Source organism: Asterias amurensis, chromosome 6 (genome assembly GCF_032118995.1).
Source record: "Asterias amurensis chromosome 6, ASM3211899v1".
NCBI lineage: Eukaryota > Metazoa > Echinodermata > Asteroidea > Forcipulatida > Asteriidae > Asterias > Asterias amurensis.
The window spans coordinates 18124600-18144368 of NC_092653.1; the positions used below are offsets into that span (position 1 = coordinate 18124600).

Genomic DNA, 19769 nt, shown 5'->3' on the forward strand with positions numbered 1-19769 from the left:
TGAGCGTAGTGTACTGTGTTTGGGCAGCTAGCTCATGTCACTGCACTATCAAAATTATATCGATGTATTCAATGGAATCACTGGATTTAGCGACAGGGACCTGTCTTTATCCTTGCTGATAAAGACAGGGGCCCAGTCTATCCATTCCCAAACCACCTCTGGAAGAATTTTCTCTATACCTGACCACCACAGATTTTTTAAATCTTTGAATTTATATATCTTGCCCATTCCCTTAAAAAGGTTTTCAACAAAATGGAAGTTTGCCGTAATTATCATGATCCATGGTGTAACCAATCCAGCGAAAATTAACCGCATTTATCTTGGATTGGTTTTCAGCAAAGCTGATCCTAGCTTTACTGTTGTTACCAATTTCATAGACGCTGCATACTTTATTCCATCACATTGAAATGGGGAAAATGAAACAATGTCCGGGATCATGATGTTTTATTCCATGGCAGTATTAAAAGGCCTCTACATGTACATTCAATTCAATGCGCAGGGCCCACGAGTGTGTACATATACATGCACAAAGAAAACTGCCTGGAGCACACCAGAGAAAAAAACAATTCGCCACTCTAGAAATCCTGGGCAGAACCCTGCTTATGAAAATGGGGGGGGGGGGGGGGGTACAAGTCTCTAACCTCACGTTAAAGGCAGTGGACACTATTGGTAATTACTCAAAATAGTTATTATCATAAAACCTTTCTTGATTGCGAGTAATGGGGAGAGGATGATAGAACATATATAAAAACATTGTGAGAAACAGCTCCCTCTGAAGTGACGTAGTTTTCGAGAAAGATGTAATTTTTCACGAATTTGATTTTGAGACCTCAGATTTAGAACTTGAGGTCTCGAAATCAAGCATCTGAAAGCACACAACTTCGTGTGAATATGGTGCGACAAGGGTATTTTTTCTTTCATTAATATCTCGCAACTTCGACGACTGATTGAGTTCAAATTTTCACAGGTTTGTTATTTTATGCATATGTTGAGAAACACCAACTGTGAAGACTAGTCTTTGACAATTACCAATAGTGTCCAGTGTCTTTAAAATGACATTTCACTGTTTTATACCCTTCAAGTGCAATTTTTATTTTGAGTTCCGAAAACCTTTGGTGACGTCACATTCCAAAGCTTTGAGTCATTCCTTAAGTTGTGTTTTTGTTTCTGCAGGCACGCAACACAAGGACAGGAGAGGTGGTGGCAATCAAGAAGATGTCATACAGTGGCAAATCATCCAATGAGGTAAAAGAAGAACAATGGTCAAAGAATCGGATGTAGACTTTGCAACTATGGCACATGTTAAAACATCTTTTAACCCATTATACAATTGTTGCACGTTGTGACGGGGTCCATGGCGTTTTGTACACCCGAGGGGGAAAATGGCACACGAGGCGAAGCCGAGGGTGCCATTTTCCCTCAAGGGTGTACAAAACCCATGGATCCCAGTCACAGCTTGCAACAATTGTTTTGTTATACCTTGGTAATATTATTATTCCTCTTCTCGAAGTTCTGTTGTCATCCTCAAACATTATTACATATTTTAAAACAATTTTTCCCTGTTCCCTGGAACCTCGACTAGCACACTATAAAATTATCACACAATGCTCTGACATTTTTTTTCCTGATGTTTTCTTTGCAGAAATGGCAAGACATAGTGAAGGAGGTACGGTTCTTACGGCAGGTGAAGTACAAGAACTGCATAGAATACAAGGGGTGCTACTTGAGGGAACACACAGCATGGGTAGGTACATGGTTTGAAATCTGTTGACGCCCAATACAACTAGACCAGCATTAGCATTACGCTTCATGTTCCTCGAACTCGCTTGGTCATTTAGGAGGACAGGGCCTTTTTCAACATACAAGATGTGATTCCTCCAGTTTAAAACGGAATTCCGTTTTATTTTTCCCATGTAAAAAAAAAAGAATTTCCCCTTTTTTTTTACCCCCTCCCTAAATGTTGTCTCAATCCGTGGAGGAGTGGGCTGGGCCCAATTTTATAGAGCTGCTTAGCTGCTGATTTTGTGCTTACTGTCCGATTTCCATCGAAAAGGTGTGCTAACCCTGTGGTGCTTACTGCACGAAAATAAACGACGTCACAATGCAAATCCAAAGTGAACGCCCAATATGGCCGCCTAATTTTTCTGTTAACCTGTGAATTACGCTTGCACCCTAGCAAATTTGTCTGCTACAGTAAGCACAAACATTTGCTTACCTTTAAGCAGCGCTATGAATTTGGGCCCAGGTGAAAAAATTTACATACTGTGCATGTTTAGCATTGGCATGGAACGCCCCCATGTTCATGGTTTAATGTTTTGATCTAGCGGCGGAACATCTTTTAGTGTGTTTTGGCATGACACCAGCTGGGAGGGTATTCCAGGAGAGTAGTAACTCCACCCTTTTCCTTCCTTCCTGTGCTTACCCTCCTCCATGGTCGCACGCTCCAAGCTCGCAGTTTTATATCCTCTTTGTGGTTTTCAAACCACCACTTCCCTTAGTGTTGGCAAATTTTTACCACATACCCTGGGATGTACTGTCATAACTGTGAGTTAGTTTTGGATAGGCTTGGGCATCTAGTGCGACAAGTGTCGTAGTCGTGACTATTAAATCATTAGTTGAGTCGTAACTACTGTTATTCAACCACTCAGTTAAAGGAACACGTTGCCTTGGATCGGTCTAGTTGGTCTTTGAAAAGCGTTTTGTAACCGTTCGTTATAAAATGCACATGATTAGAAAGATTTTGTAAAAGCAGAATACAATGATCCACACAAATATGCTTCGAAATTGCGTGTTTTTTTTTTTTACCTCGTCCAATAACACGGTCGGCCATTAATGGGAGTCAAAATTTTGACTCCCTTAAATGGCCGACCGTGATAAGTCCCGACTTAAAAAGAAAACCGTGCAATTTTGAGTGATACTTGTGTGGATCATTATATTCTACTTTTAAAACATCTTTCTAACCATATGCATTTCATAACAAACGGTTTCTAACGCTTTTTATAGACCAACTCGTCCGATCCAAGGCATCGGTTCCTTTAATTGTGCTGCCATGACTACTACAAAAGTAGTTGTGATTACCTGTTCGGTGAACCAATTCACGACAACATAATTTACTTACAAAACACAATCCGACATCAGTGACACAATTTTTCAATCCTTTCAGCTTGAATTTTATTATATTTTCTTGGGGCACACATTGCAACTTTGCATTGTGAGATTTAAAAATAAGTCGCGACTAGTGTTGTAGTCACAATTATTTAAGGTGCGACTAGTCGAGTAGTAAATTTCACTTCGAAGTCACAAATATTTTATAATAATGTAAATATGCATACATAGACATGTAATACGCATTTGTTATTAGCAGTTATTTGTCTGGATTTATATTACTTTTCTGCTGTTTTAATTCAAGATTTTATTCATGACTTATTACCTGGGCGACTGATTTTTTTTTCCCAGCACAGTGTGTTATCACATAATTACCTTGTGCTGTGTTTATGAAAGAGGAGATCTTTACCTATATCATGTTGAAATGTCAAATGACATCAACTGACAGTATGCACCAGTGTATAGTACAATGTCATGTACATGTACATATACATGTACATGTACATGTACATGTACATGTACATGTACATGTACATGTACATGTACATGTACATGTACATGTACATATGTTCATGTACATGGAGAGTTTGCAGGTTATAAAAGTTCACTAGCAAATTAACAAAATTGGTGACTTTGAGTCAGACTCGAGTCTAAGTCACCAACTCGAGTCAATAACAGTTCACTAAGTAGGGTTTGAAACTTTGCATGGTGGAAATACGATATAGAAAGGTTTGCGGTAACACCATGTAATGACTATCTCTAAATGAGTTGGGGTGGTTCTGAAAAGAACTGTTGGTTTCAACTCAACGTTGGTTTCAATTCAACTCAACTCAGTGAGTTGAAACCAACGGTTCTTTTCAGAACCACCCCAACTCATTAGAGGTAGTCATTACATGTAGTGTTACCGCAAACCTTTCTATAACAGTTCATTAGCCATGACACATGACAATTTTGTGAACAAAATTTTCCATTTCATAATTTTACATTCATAGAGTTCAGGGCCTAATTTCATTGCTAATGCTACCCTAGAAATTTACATATGGAATTGCGCGTTTACCGCAAGCATATTTCAGAGGTTGGGTTTGCTATTGTGCCTGCCTACTCAACATTACGAGACATTCTTTGCTTACACAGCTGGCATACAAATTCGGCTACTCATAATGTTTGCGGTCTTAAAGGATTTGGGTACCTTTTCAAAATGTCCATAGATTTACATTAAACTTACAGGGTTTGAAGATACTGATAGTGGAAAGCTTTCCTTCAAATATTACTTACTGAGGTGCTGTAGTTTTTGAGAAATGAGTAAAACAATGTCATGAAAATACGTTTGTAAATGCTTAAAATAATTTTCGTCTCATGACATTGTTTTACTCATTTCCCAAAAACTACAGCACCTCAGCACGTAATATTTTCAGGGAAGCTTTTAACTATCATTATCTTTAACTGTGTAAGTTTAGTGTAAATCTGTGGACATTGTGTTTTTTGTCCTACAAAAGTTACATACACCCTTTAAACAAAGTTTTTTTGTAAATTGTCTGAGAGTAAAAAACCATAATGGTTCTGGGCACCAATATTGGAAGTCCAAAGATATGATGGGAGATTTTGAGGAAGATGGATGGATGTAATCGCAGTATTTTTCTCTTTCAAAATTTGACGGTTGATGTTCCGTTTTGATTATTTCAATCTTTAAATTTTTCTTCTTTACAGTTGTCGATGGAATACTGCTTAGGTTCTGCATCAGATATCATAGAAGGTAAGCAACTGTTATTTTTCTCAGTCGTTATAAGGTACGTATAGTTTGTGATAAGTTACATGTAAAAGCTTACATGAATGTTCCATGCTTTTCCTATGCCAAGGGAAGTGTCATGGCCTAGCGGTTTAGAGCACTGGATTCAAGCTCTGGTGTTTGGTCAGCAGAAGGCGGGTTCGAATCCCGGTTGTGACACTTGTGCCTTAGGCAAGACACTTAACCATGATTGCTTCGTAAAGTTGGGGAGGTAGTGGGACGATACACAAGCCTACATCCATATGGACTGTAAAGGGGGTAACCCTGTTTCAGCCCTAGGAGTACATATGTGGCAACAGCCCCTGGGAAAAAAGTTGATTATAGTCCACACCTTGAAGTGGCCTTCAGGCCTTGTGTGCCAGGCGACTTGCAAAAATTAAAATAAAATAAAACATTAATAAAGTTTGTGTTTGTGTTGACCACAGTACATAAAAAGCCATTGCAAGAGGATGAGATAGCTGCCATATGTGAAGATGCATTACACGGGCTCTCATATCTGCACAGTAATCAACGAATACACAGAGACGTCAAAGCAGGCAATATATTACTCACAGACAACGGCACTGTTAAACTAGGTAAGATTTGTAGAATTATTCAACTCTAGATGGATTGCACATGACGTCATTGACCGCCATCTTTGATGACAAATAATGAGAAAGTGCAGGCGTGTAAGCGCTGCATGTGACACTCAGCCAACGATAGCCTTCCATGCGAGCACATTTCATCAACGATGCAAGGGGTCTACTTCTGCAGGCCTGTATGCTTCAGTTTTTGAAAGGGCAAGGGCACCAAGGCATTTTCTCTTTGGCAAAGGGCACCCTATGAGGAAATTGTAAATTTCTACTGGAGCATTTCAAGGGCACCAAGGCAATGGCAAGGGGCAACAGAGGCAATTGCCTCCTTTGCCTCCGTGAAGTGTCAGGCCTGCTCCTGCTTTCAATGGGGCTCACAAGCGACACCCACCAGTAGTCTAGTTTTGTGACCATCTCATGAATGCAATAATAGCCACTGGTTCCCTGATTGGTGACCAACTGATCTCTGGATCCAAGCTGTATGAATAGCTGGTCCCTGGTTGGGATGGAACAGTAACAAGAGAGATACATGGAATCTAGCCTGGTTGGTTTGTTCTAAAGTCGTCATCTAAATACTGCAAAAGAAGTGTATACATTTACAATGTAGCCTAACATTAACAAATTTCCTTTTCTGTTTTTCCCATTGTAGCTGATTTTGGTTCTGCATCATTTTTGAGCCCAGCAAACTCTTTTGTAGGTACTCCATATTGGTGAGTAATTGAGACCCCTGATCTGATATGAATCCATGATTTTCCTGATATTGTATTGATCCATGATTTTCGTGATCTGGTACGGATCCATGATTTTTAATCCTGTGATGGGGTCCACGATGATTGTGTGCACCCAAAATGGAAAATACTTGAAGTTAAGAAGCTACATAATATTAATAATTGTTTACCATTTTTTACATAGTGCTTTTCACACCCAAAGAACGTCTCAAAGTGCTTCCAACATTATTTTCCCCTGGTCACTGGGCCAATTACTTAATTCCTTAAAGCCATTATACACTTTCGGTAAACAGTATTGTCCAAGTCCCACACTTCGTGTATCACAACTTATATATAAAATAACAAACCTGTGAAAATTTAGGCTCAATCGGTCATCGGAGTCGAGAGAAAATAACGGGAAAACCCACTCTTGTTTCCGCACGTTTCGCCGTGTCATGACATGTGTTTAAAATAAATCCGTAATTCTCGCTATCGAGAATTGATATTGTTTTAATGTTTTCTCAAAAAGTAAAGCATTTCATGGAATAATATTTCAAGAGAAGTCTTTCACCATTACATGTACCTTCTGTAAACCCTGTAAATTATTTGTAAATCTGTGAACTTTTTTTCTTCTTTTCTGTACTGAAAGTGTATAATGGCTTTGTACCATCTCAGCTCTGTGGGTACCCATTTACAAGGTATCCCTGGGTGGAGAGAAGCAAGTGTGTGTTGTCTTTGCTGAATGATATTGATAAGTTGTTATAATGTGATTACAGGATGGCTCCTGAGGTTATTCTAGCTATGGATGAGGGTCAGTACGATGGCAAGGTGGATATCTGGTCATTAGGAATCACATGTATTGAACTCGGTAAGTACTAAATACTTATATAGCACTCTACCACACCCGATGAGCATCTCGGAGTGCTCAGTCTGTCAGTATGTTCATCCTGCAACGCATGCACAGCTACAACTGAGAGATTCCTTAACATAGCACCATGTAATAGTTTCATGGTGCTGTGGTGCAATATGCAGCCAGGAACACCCCGGCAAACCCCTTCTCTTGACGATAAGTGCACTGGGTTCTTGAAAACCATAACCTAAAATGATGGAAGAATAAGAAGTGATCGTGTAAACACTTCTCAGAATAGTTGGCGTACACAGTCAATTCGCTTGCTGCTATTCGACACCTTCTTGGAATTTGATCTTGTCATGTTTATAGGCCTGGAATTTCATCTTTGAGAGGGCAAGGCCATTGGGAAACTTTGGAAGGGGCAGAAGGCCAACACCAGCCGATTTCACCAAACTCTTCCTAACTTAGGAGTAATCTTTGGGCTTGCGACGAGTTAAGTTTCAAATGCATAGACGCTAGGACGCATTGAACCCATCCTAAGTTAAGATGAGTTCATCGTCCTAACTATGGATAGGATTAATCCGAGCATCTCGTGAAATCGACTGCAGAAACAACAAAGGACATGTCCTCTGTGCACTCCGTATCCTCAGTGTAATACCAAGCCTGTGACTATGGACCGATCCAGGCGCTCAAGTGCTGGGCGCCGCCATGTGTCTTTGTGCCTAGTTTTGTTGTGCACAAAGACATGAGAAAATCGTTTGCCTTTTAACTTTTTATGGGAATTGAATGTCTTCCTCAACAATCTATGAAATTTCCTTGATATGGCTGCTTGATATAACAGCGTACTACATTCTTGACAAATTTTTAAAATTAAGCTGAAAGTGAAAGTAATGCATTTTAGCGACTATTATGCAGTTTCCGCTGCATTCTTGATAAATTCTTGTTACTACATTCTTGATAAATTTTTAAAATTAAGCTGAAAATTAAGCTGAAAGTGAAAGTAATGCATTTTAGCGACTATTATGCAGTTTCCGCCTCTTTGACCCCTAATTCGCCTAAGACAAGCATCTTTTTCAAGATGATTCGGCTTATATTCTGATGCAAATATTTGTGGTCGGTGAACTACATTGTTGTATCATGATATACTGTTAAGGAAATTGTGTTATTCGTTGAGGAAAACATTTAATTTCCATAAAGAGTGAAAAGAAACATGATTTCCTCATGTCTTTGTGCTCAAAACTAGGCACATGTACACCTCAGCAATGGCGCACTGTGCTCAACACTTGTGCTCCTGGTGCGCGTCGGATCGGTCTATACCTGTTGATTTCGTACAGCTTAATATACAATCTTAATGATCCCTTTTGATTGCTTTTCCACAGCGGAAAGGAAGCCTCCCCTGTTCAATATGAATGCCATGAGTGCCCTGTACCACATAGCTCAGAATGACCCACCAACGCTAGGTAACTCCATTGAGTGGTCCAGTGCCTTCAGATCTTTTGTGGAGACCTGCCTGGCTAAGGAGCCTGAGCAGAGACCCTCGTCTACCCAGCTATGCTCGGTAAGTTTCTATCCTAGTTCCTCTCAGTGCAGAAAAAACATAGAGCTATATATATTGACTAGAGCGCTAACACCCCGTTATACACGCACTAATGTTTTGAAGCCGTGTGGGCGCATCCGTGTTTATGTACAAACCAATACAAAAACTTGAAATTTTGTACGGCAATTGTACGGCTATTTGCATGATAGTGCGTTTGTTCTTTTTTTATGTGCCATCGAAGCAAAAAAAGCATTTAACGTGAACGCACAATCTGCTGATCAGCGCACAAACTGCGAGCGTCATGTGCGTCATGATTAAAAGGCGCATTTACTTTTTTTAGTACGGCAATCAAGTCGAAGTTACGGTTTGTGTAGCGCGGACGTACGCAACTGGACAGTTGCGTACATAAAGCGCACACGCCGAATGTAAAATAATCGCGGCAATGTGTGTTCTCTTAAAATTCCGAATTCACGCAACACATCAAACATGTCTGCGCCTAGGGTGGCTTCAAAACGCAGAGCAAGTTAGCGCTCTAGTCAATATATATAGCTCTATGAGAAAACAGGCCTAGAAGTTCGCTTGACTCCGCGAGAATCAAAATGGATTCTCGCTGAAGAATTTCGCGAGAATCCAAGATTCTCCTAAATTTCGGGGAAGGATTCTCGCATATTTTTGGGGAGAATTTCTGTTTTATTGCATATATTTTTACATGAATATTTGCTACATGAAGTGTTTTGAAAATAAAGTAATTATGAGAAGACATAACAGGGGTTTCTCTTAACTTTTTGTTTCAATCGCGTGTATTAAATACACCAAATTATGTATCGTGTAAAAAAAGAAATAAAAAAAAAAAAAAAAAAAATTGTGTAATAGGTGAAGTCCTTAGTATTGCGTTTTTGGACGATTTTATCTCTTAATTCATGCCCTAAATCATCCGTTTTCCATCAAAAAAAATTCTATGAATTCGAGAGTTGAGGATCGGTTGTTTTGAACATGTCTTGAACTCCGTTTGCAACGAAATCTTTGAGAATCAACGATCGGTCACTGAGAAATAATTCAATGAACTTTGCCCCGCAATAACGCCTTCTGTCGGCAAAAGTTGTTCGTGTTATTAGAATTTCTCCAAGGCTGTGCATTGTGCACAATCTGCAGGCGTAATGCACAGTGTGCAGCATTTCTTTACTCCGTTGGTGAACGTGTACTGCACTGAATTCTAGTCAAGAATATCGTGAATATGGAACTACCAACTGCCGTCAATGGCCAATCACAGCGTGCAGATCAGAATGTTGGTTAGACTGAACTTTGGTCGACCGTGTGTGTGTGTGTAGCGATGGGATACTCGGCACCATGTAGTTTGTGCATCGTGTTTTTCCACGTGTATAAAAGCAGATTAATTCCGTGGGCTTACTATCCAGGGAGACTATTGGTCCAAAACGGGATCTTTTGCGCTATCAACCAATCCGCGGACAGGATAAAACAAAATATACTGGGGTTCGTTTTTGGGCTGGAACCAATAACTGTTCCGGTCCTTGGCTTGTGTTTACCAACGACTTAAATTCAACCGAACTACATCGTGTATTACAGGCAGGGAGTGCGTGGTGTGTGACGAACAATGACGGCCGTTTAGGAGTAAGGATCAGACGATGACTCGACTCGACAGCGACGTGAATGTTTTTAAAAACTAACTTTATGTCGGTTAAACGGAACTAAAAAAATTCATGTTGACCCAAATGTAAAGCCGAGAAAGTGATTTTCCCCTTCTAAATGCTGGCAATTTCACGCGAATCTACTCAGATTCGCGGCGTATTCGCCGGGCGCGAATCTTCGCGCGAATCGATTCGCGGATTCGCGTCGGCTTTCTAGGCCTGGAAAAAATATCATTTCTCAATGGTGCAAAAATGTTGTATCTCGATTGTGCAAAAATGTTGTACATAGATCTGTATTGTGCAAAAATTTTGATTTTTGAATGTCCTATCTCGGTTTTGAAAAAAATGCTTTATATTTTTGGGACAAAGAAATCACGATTAACATTGTATCTGGATTTTGCAAAAACATTGTATCATGTTAGTGCAAAAACGTTGTGTTTCGATTGGGCATAAATGTCGTACTACGATGGTGTAAAAACATTGCATCTTTTGTGTGCAAAAAGGTATCATGATTTTGCAAAAATGTTGTATCTTGATTGTATAAAAACGGATCTTGATTTTTGGAAAAATGATGTGTTGCATGCAAATACTGCGTACTAAATGGTGGTATGTCGACATGTAAATTAACCCAGTCCGTGTCCCTTTTGAGTGGCTCATTATTTGATATGTTTTGTAATATACTCAGTGATTCTCTAGTCTTCGGTGTATGGGTAAAAACCAAAGTTAATAGTCTTTTGATGCTGAGCCATTTTGATGCAAGCGTTCAGCAGTCATGTACATCAGGGCCCAATTTCATAGAGCTGCTTAAGAAGAAAACTCTTGCATAAATATGTCCTGCTGAGCAGAAATGAGCAGGGGGACCAGTCACAAATTGTACATGTGACATAGTAGTTAGCTGGTAACCTTATTCTGCTAAGCGTAATTTGTTAGTGCTTAAGCAAATCTATGATATTTGGCCCTGGTTTTGATTTGTGATCTTGCCCCAATGCAGCACGAATTCATCAGAAGGGATCGAGTCAACAGTGTCATCCTGGAGCTGATTGAAAGAACAAGGCGGATAGTCAGGGAACTAGACAACCTGAACTATCGGAAGATGAAGAAGATTCTGATGACGGACTCGTTCAATCTCACCAAAGGGGAAGGAGGGGAGGAAGACCCGGAGGATGGGGTGAGCGACTCGGTCAGTGAATCGGTGAGTAGTCGTTTTGCTACTCAGCACTCAGTCTATTAAATAAAAACATAGAACTCAATGAGTCACTTGCGTGTTAGATTTGAATATTGTCTGGTACAATGACGTGCTTGATCACAAGTTGTACCACTTAAACAGTTAAATTTGAATTCATCAGACTAAACAGTCAGTTGCTATGTCACATGATTAGGGGCAAGCTTCTGCGTAGTTTTGAAGAGACAGTGAACACCCATACATAATTCTGAATGGATGGTGTATGGCACAATGGTACTAGGGTTTGCTCATCTGGAGGTTGCTATACAAAAGCTTGCCCCGAGCCATTTGACATAGCAACTGTCTCTATAGTCTAAGGAATTCAAATGTAAGCGGACTTGGTACATTGAGTCTAAGCAAGTCATTGTACCAGACAAATTCAAATATAACTGGCAAATGGCGTATTATTCATTCAGTTTGGAATTAACTTCCAGAGAACTCGTTTAGTCTCGGTTGTAGAGAGGAAAGGAGGATCTCAGTGATTCAATTGTTACTCGGTCTTAAAGGGTCTATGTACTTTTTGTAGGACAAAAAGCTCAATGTCCACAGATTTACATTAAACTTACACAGTTTGAAGATAATGATAGTAGAAAGGTTCTCTGAAAATATTACTTGCTGAGGTGTTGTAGTTTTTGAGAAATGAGTAAAACAATGTCATGAAAATAATGTTTGTCTCAATGATCATGAGACATATTATTTTAGCGTGTAAAAAGTATTTTCGTGACATTGTTTTACTCATTTCACAAAAACTACAGCACCTCAGCAACTATGCTTTCTACTATTATTATCTTCAAACGGTGTAACTTTAATGTAAATCTGTGGATATTGTGTTTGTGTTACAAAAAGTACCCAAATCCTTTAAGACTCATCTTTTCAAATCTTTTAATTGAACCACATGATTTGCTAGCGCTCTGTGCCGTTGAATGGTCCTCCAGATACTGTGCGCCATATCAATTTTTCTGTTATTATTTCATTATGTGCTTTAGACAATGGCTGTGGTGTTACCTTAGGGCATTACATGTACAAAGGCAAAATGCTGACCGCCTATTGGCTAATTTCCCCCAGCTGTTGCCTGACCTGGGACTGAACAATAGAGTCCGATGAGATTAAGGAAAGGGAGAGGTTTTGACAGTTGAGGATGTGTTAATCCTAACCAGCATTGTGTAGTAAATCACAACAGATCATGAAATAATCCCTTGTGAGGGATAATCTAGGGCAGAGGAGTCCAGGGATCAATTTCATTATGCTCCTTTAACATTAAACAGGCTACATGTACTTGAGCAAAACCAGGAATGCCATTTAAACTTGTTTAAAATGTCTGGTTTATCTTTAAAAACACTGATTCTCATTGGCAATAAGATATTTGATCGGCTTCTGAACAGCTAGGCATCATGATGAGTGGATATGGAAGTCAGAGCCACCCCCCCCCCCCATCTTCCTCCCTTCATTGGCGTGTGCTCCCCACATACAGCTAAGCTATCACACTTGTAACTTCCTGGACAAATTCTTTTTGGGCACCAGATAGACATCACAAATGGAGATAACTTTCCAACAACAACACACATGTATTTGCTCATCGGCAATGACCAAAGAATATCTCAATTAACCATGAAGAGATTATCTGCCCCCTCTCGATCAAGATGGCCTGTAAACAGCAGCCGATTTCACGAAAGGCTCAGATTAATCCTATCTCGAGTTAGGACGAGTAACCCGTCTTTGTTTAGGACGGGTTCAATGCGTCCCAATGTCTTTGAATACGGAAATGGGAAGTTTTCGAGAAAGAAGTAATTTTCCACAAATTTGATTTTGAGACCTCAAGTTTAGAACTTGAGGTCTTGAAATCAACCATCTTAACGCACACAACTTCGTGTGACAAGGGTGTTTTTTTCTTTCATTATTATCTCACAAGTTCGATGACCGAAAACAGTTATTTGATACCCAAAAGAGTTATTGAAGACTGGAACACATTAACACCACACACATCCTATCCACCACGGACAATAAGACCTTTAAAGGAGCCGTTACAACCCACCTCTAAAGCAACTTAAAACTACGGCCAATAAAAGCGACAGAACGCCGATTAAAACTGTACAGTACGAATTGCTTATATATCCCCTCACATGGTCAAAAATAAGATGCATTGGTAACCGTTTTCTCTCTTGTCTGTCGTTACAGGGTGATGATGTGTTTGGTGGCAAAGCCAGTCAAACCAACAGTATAGGTAGTCAACATAGCATTCAAGATAGCATACAGAGTAGCAGTAATTGTGGTAGCATCAACAGTCTTCCAGGTCCCTCCTCGGACTTTGATAACTTCTCCAGGGACTCCAGGGTAAGTCTCATTCAATATCTCTGGGGAGGAGGTTGACAAAATGATGAGTAAAGCGAAATACATATAAACATTTACTGTAGAAAAATCGGACACACAAAAAGCTTGTACATAAACATTATCGCAAATACTCGGCATGCGCGCTTTAGGCATGGAATGAGGTGCATGCTGGTCTAGCTAGTGATCCCAAGTTTGATCGCTAGCTAGACCAGCATGCATCTCATTCAACAGTCGGCGCTTGCTTAATTGGTAATTGCGAAAAAGGTCTACATATATGTACAGCAAGGTTCTCCTTGTGCATAAGCTAGCGTATTGGGTACTACTTGCAAATTTCAGCTGATACTTAAACCCCCCCCCCCCCCCCATAAAAAAACCACCCCGAAAACCAAATGCACGCCTGAGTGGAACTTACCGGTTGACATGTAGGAGAGTTTACGACAACTTCGGCTACAACTATGGCTAGATCAGCACGTATGCCAATGTTGAAGTCTAGGCAGACTCGCGTGATATACATGTAGCTGTAGCTGTAGCCGAAGTCGTCGTTTCGGACACTGCCTGAGAACAAAGCATCCTGAGTGCAGGGTATTTTAAACAGAGACGACAGCGAAGTTACACAGACAACATGCATTATCAAAACATAATTGGATACTTTGGAACCCCGGTGGCAGCAGACATTACCAGGTAAAGTATCATTGTGGACAGATTTCTGATCGTGCGTAAAGTCCACGGAACAGTCTGCTGCCACCTAGAGTCCCAGAATGTCCCCATAGGCTTTAACAGTGTATAAATGTGAATGACCTGAATCACATGTTTGTCATACTCATAACGAATTGCTTCCGCAGCTCCTATGTTTTGCTGTGTAGTGTTCTGTTATAGCACCTCAATATCTTCATGCACTAACGTGTGTTCTCTTTTTAACTGTGATGTGATGACATTTAAACATGTATAAGAAGTTGATCTGGACAGTTTTGCGATTTCATTCCTGTTATTTCTTGTAGTAGGGTTTAGGCCTGGGCGACTAGTGTCAAACTCAAGCCCTGATTTCTTATTGTCAACTGACACAGATTGTTGAATGAAGATAAAACCATATCAAGTTCCCAGTACGTGTACATGTAGTAGCAGCATAGAGCTATATATATTGACTAGAGCGCTAACATCCCGTTATACACACACTAAGGTTTTGAAGCCGTGTGGGCGCATCCATGTTTATACAAACCAATACAAAAGCTTGAAATTTTGTACGGCAATTGTACGGCTATTTGCATGATAGTGCGTAACTTGTTCTTTTCTAGGCGTCATCGAACCAAAAAATGCAGCAAATGTGAACGCACAATCTGCTGATGAGCGTACAAACTGTGAGCTTCATGTGCATCATGTTTTAAAGGCGCGTATATTTTTTTTTGGGTAGTGCGGATGTACGCGAATTGGCAGTCGCGTTTGTAAGTACATATGCAGAATGTAAAAAAATCGCGGCAATGTGTGTTGTCTTAAAAGAAAAATCGTTTCGTAGTCACGCAACCAGCAAACATGTCTGCGCCCAGGGTGGCTTCAAAACGCAGAGCAATGAGCGCTTTAGTCAATATATATAGCTTTATGAGTAGCAGTCATCCCTTGCATTCAGCACTTGTACATCAAGAATCAGTACATAGTCCTCACTGGTAATTGGAACCATAAGTGGCTGACAATTAACACATTTAAAGACACTGGACACTATTGGTAGTTGTCAAAGACCAGTCTTCTCACTTGGTGTATCTCAACATATGCATAAAATAACAAACCTGTGAAAATTTGAACTCAATTGGTCGTTAAGGTTGCGAAATAATAATGAAAGAAAAACACCCTTGTCACACAAAGTTGTGTGCTTTCAGATGCTTGATTTCGGGACCTCAAAATCTAATTCTGAGGTTTCAAAATCAAATTCGTGGAGAATTACTTCTTTCTCGAAAACTACGTTACTTCAGAGGGAGCCGTTTCTCACAATGTTTTGTACTATCAACAGCTCTCCATTACTTGTTACCAAGTAAGTTTTTATGCTAACAATTATTTTGAGTAATTACCAATAGTGTCCACTGCCTTAAAGCACAGGGCCGATTACCTCATAATTAATACTCGACAAACAAGTCAATGACTCGACCTTGGCCCAATTTCATGGCTCTGCTGACCATCGAGTTATGCGCTTGTGATCACTGATCACCATCCTTCGCTATGCGCTGAGTTTTGGGATTAGCTATGTAAGTGAAGTATTCCTGGTAACATGGAGTATGCGCGCGCACAAGCAAAACATTTTCCAGCTTACCCATTAAATATGCTTGGCATAAGCGTGGAATTCTTTGCCTCCATAAGCTGATTCTTTGCTTACAGTAAAGCAGAGCCACGAAACTTGGCCCTGGTTTGCATCTCTACTCGTTTTGACAAAAACAAATTGTCCGCTACACATAATTGGAATGGAATTGATTCAAAGACTAGTAGAGAATGAGGTTTTATGTTGCCATGAATGAACACTTTACAGACAGTGGACACTATTGGTAATTGTCAAAGACCAGTCTTCTCACTTGGTGTATCTCAACATATACATAAAATAACAAACCTGTAAAAAGTTGAGCTCAATCGGTCGTCGAAGTTGCGAGATATTAATGAAAGAAAAAACACCCCTGTCTCACAAAGTTGTGTGCTTTTAGATGGTTGATTTCGAGACCTCAAATTCTAAACTTGAGGTCTCGAAATCAAATTTGTGGAAAAGTACTTCTTTCTCGAAAACTATGTCACTTCAGAGGGAGCCGTTTCTCACAATGTTTTATACCATCAACCTCTCCCCATTACTCATTACCAAGTAAGGTTTTATGCTAATAATTATTTTGAGTAATTACCTTTAGTGTCCAGTGTCTTTAAGCTTCACTACTGTGGTGAATTTGAATGATGTTGGAGATGATTGAAGCTAATTACTGCATCTCTTTGTTTTCATTCAACTCATCTTTATCATTCCGTTATCCCCCCTCCCCCACCTCCATGCCTACTCCGTGGCCACGTACCGACCTAAAGCAGAATCCCTACTACTGCCAAGCAAACCGGGGGCTGCCGCCAATGCACTCCGGCTACAGCTCGGCCCTCGATCTAACCCTGGGCAGGTCCCAAGATATATCGCTTGGCTATCACTCCCTCAAAGGTCCCAACAATCACGACAACTATGCCATGAAGATGCACAATCGCGGCAATAGGAGAAAGGTACCACACCAAGGGGTGCATGCTGACTGGAATGTAAGGCATTCTGGGTACATATCGGGGCATGATGGGTGCTGGTTTGGCAGGCAGTATTACTAGAAACAGAACTTGGGGGGAAAAAACCCCCACTGTCTGGCATTACTAAAACGATGAATAGTTTTAATGCGACGCTTTAGGCCTAATGCATGGACTATCCTTGTTCTGTTTCTATGATTGTTGCCAAGCTGTCATTGTCAATTTGGTTGCATGTTCATTCGTTACATGTCATTCATTGCTGGTGCATTTGCATGTTTATTTTATCTGTAGTTTTTGCTAAAAAACAAATTTCATGAATTGACCGATCTGTTCAGCTCAATTAGGGCTTAATTATGGACAGGTCTGTAGACCGTGCCAGTCTCATGCGTATTTGAACATATTTGGACTATTTTGGTTCCACGGTCGCGTTGGTCAAATACGCGCAAGACTTGCACAGTGTATCAAAAGTATTCTCGATGTACGCATGATCTGCTGCACTGGCTGATCTTCATTTGCACATTCTGTCTGCATAATTTACAGAATAATGATCTGTACCTGCTGTACACACTGACCATGTTACACACATTGTAGGCCGTGTTACAAACCACTGTTTCCCCTCGCTGGTGGTAGGGTTCACCTTTGGTACTACATGTACTCCAAAAATTAACAACCTTTGTTCATGTACTTGGTATTAGCACTGCAGATGTGATAATGAATAACATTTTGGGAAACGATTCCCTACTAAGGAATGTGGTTTTAGAGAAAGAGATTTAAAAATTGTCAATCTGATAAATATTTCTCAGATTGTGTATTCTAATCACAGATTATTCTTCCTGCGTGGTGTATCCAAACCAGATTTTCAACAATATCTCAAAAGCGTATTTATATTGGAACTTTGCAATGTGCACAATTGCTGTGGGTGTTGTGGGTTATTTTAAGGCATGCAATCCATTGATTCAGCTGCTACATAAACATGCATTCATAAATACCTCAGACAGTTTCGCTATTCCTATTGGTGGAGAGCACGTCACGTGGGTGTGTATAAACCTTTGTTTATGACCAGTCAAAAGTGTTGAAACATGGGCTTGACACGCGAACTTGCACCTGTGCTTTTAAGACAGTTTCTTCATTCCTATTGGTCGATAGCAACGGCTGAAACAGTTGTTCCACATCACGCAATACGCGCAACGCCCACAGCATTCCCTTATAAGGAGTTGTTTACCGGAGGGCCTTGACTGGGCCTTACCATTTCATAGCTGGAGGCGTGTTGTGTTGAAAGAAATCATTGAAAAATGATAGTTTTTGCATTCATGTCACTCTTTGACCATAAGTGTTGATGTTTTTTTACCGAAAAGGTATTTATGAATGGGAATCAATGTGTGTTGAATCGGTTTTCAACTAGTGGTTTAAACCCACCGAGGCCTCGTTGGGTTTAAACCACTAGTTGAAAACCTCTTCACCACACATTGATTCCCTTATTGACATCACATACATGTACATGTTCATTATTTTAGTTCTCGATACAAAATAATAAAGACTTACCTCTTGCATACCCCTCAAAACAACTCATTACACCGCGATTCTAGTTTCAGTCTTCCCACAATATGTCAGCAATGCGATCAACCCAGCCTCACCACACTGGCAGACATGCCAACTAGTACGTTTTTCCCGTATTTAGTACGGGTTTTTGTTAAAAATACGGGTATACGGGTTTTGCAAAAAAAAATATGGTTTTGAGCATCGCCACCGCAAAAATACAATTTTATCTCAGTTGGCCGTCGTGCCCATTTTTAACTCAAGTTCAATATTTTTTTATTGTCACAAATAAGTTTTCGGCCGACTACTTACGGCCGATAAAGATTATCCAGTGAACTCTATTATTCCACGGGGGCCGGGTATTCCTTATTCAACTTTCACCACACATCGAGTGAGCGCAACGGAGATTCCCGCGCATCCATCATTGCACGCACGCTAGTAGCACAAACCTGCATTGCATACTACACGCCAGTTTATCTGACGTCCCGATTTCACAGGGAACCAGTCTAACACAATTTATTGAACAACAGAGGGCGCTGTTGTCAAATGCCCTTATATGGTATCGGTCGTTTTGTGAAGGACGAATTGAGTTTGCAAAAGAATTTTTTGCCAAAATTAAGACACAAAAGATATAGAACGCCTGAAGCGAGATTTTTATGAGATAAATTTAAGAACTATGCCCCCAAATACAACAAACGAAACTTTTCGGGATGATTTATTTATTTTTTTTCTTCATTGAAATTAAATTGGTTTTGTTTTGTACTTGTCTTCTTTTGACAAAGAAAATGATATTTAATTAATTGACAAGGGTTTCTATATGATTAATCAATGTCTTTAAGATATGATGTATCAATATCTTTTTTTTATACAAAACCTGTTCCATTGGGTTAACCACCTGTAGGGAAACCTCTGCCCAATTTTTTAATTTTTTTTTTAATTTTTTTAATTTTTGTAAAATTTTATTTTTTCAAGTTTTAATTAACTGGTTTAATTAGGCTGTTTGATAACTTAATGGCCTTCACACCTTCTCTATTTTGCCTGTCTCGGTGCTTAAAACTACGTTTACCCGTGTTTTAAAAACAAATACAGGTTTTTGATGCAAAATACAGGTTTTGGGGTTTCAGAATACAGTTTTGTGATCCCAGAGGTTGGCATGTCTGTACCGGGCAGCGCGCAATATCAATACATGTACCTCTCATTACTAACCCCTGGCAGGGAAGCACTGAAAAACAATGCTGATTAGCCC

At 40.0% G+C, this 19769-nt stretch overlaps 1 protein-coding gene across 3 annotated transcripts in view; it reads left to right on the forward strand.

Moving 5' to 3' along the window:
- Window positions 1-19769, forward strand: part of LOC139938136 (serine/threonine-protein kinase TAO1-like) — a 60254-nt gene that overhangs the window by 20185 nt on the left and 20300 nt on the right. Inside the window, exons 3-12 of one of the 3 annotated variants that reach the window (XM_071933516.1) lie at window positions 1174-1245; window positions 1643-1744; window positions 4813-4858; window positions 5317-5466; window positions 6113-6173; window positions 6947-7038; window positions 8400-8578; window positions 11195-11395; window positions 13601-13756; window positions 16796-17008. In XM_071933516.1, the coding sequence (XP_071789617.1) occupies window positions 1174-1245; window positions 1643-1744; window positions 4813-4858; window positions 5317-5466; window positions 6113-6173; window positions 6947-7038; window positions 8400-8578; window positions 11195-11395; window positions 13601-13756; window positions 16796-17008 (1272 nt within the window). The remainder of the gene's footprint in view (window positions 1-1173; window positions 1246-1642; window positions 1745-4812; window positions 4859-5316; window positions 5467-6112; window positions 6174-6946; window positions 7039-8399; window positions 8579-11194; window positions 11396-13600; window positions 13757-16795; window positions 17009-19769) is intronic. The other 2 variants (XM_071933517.1, XM_071933518.1) reach the window with 2 other exon arrangements.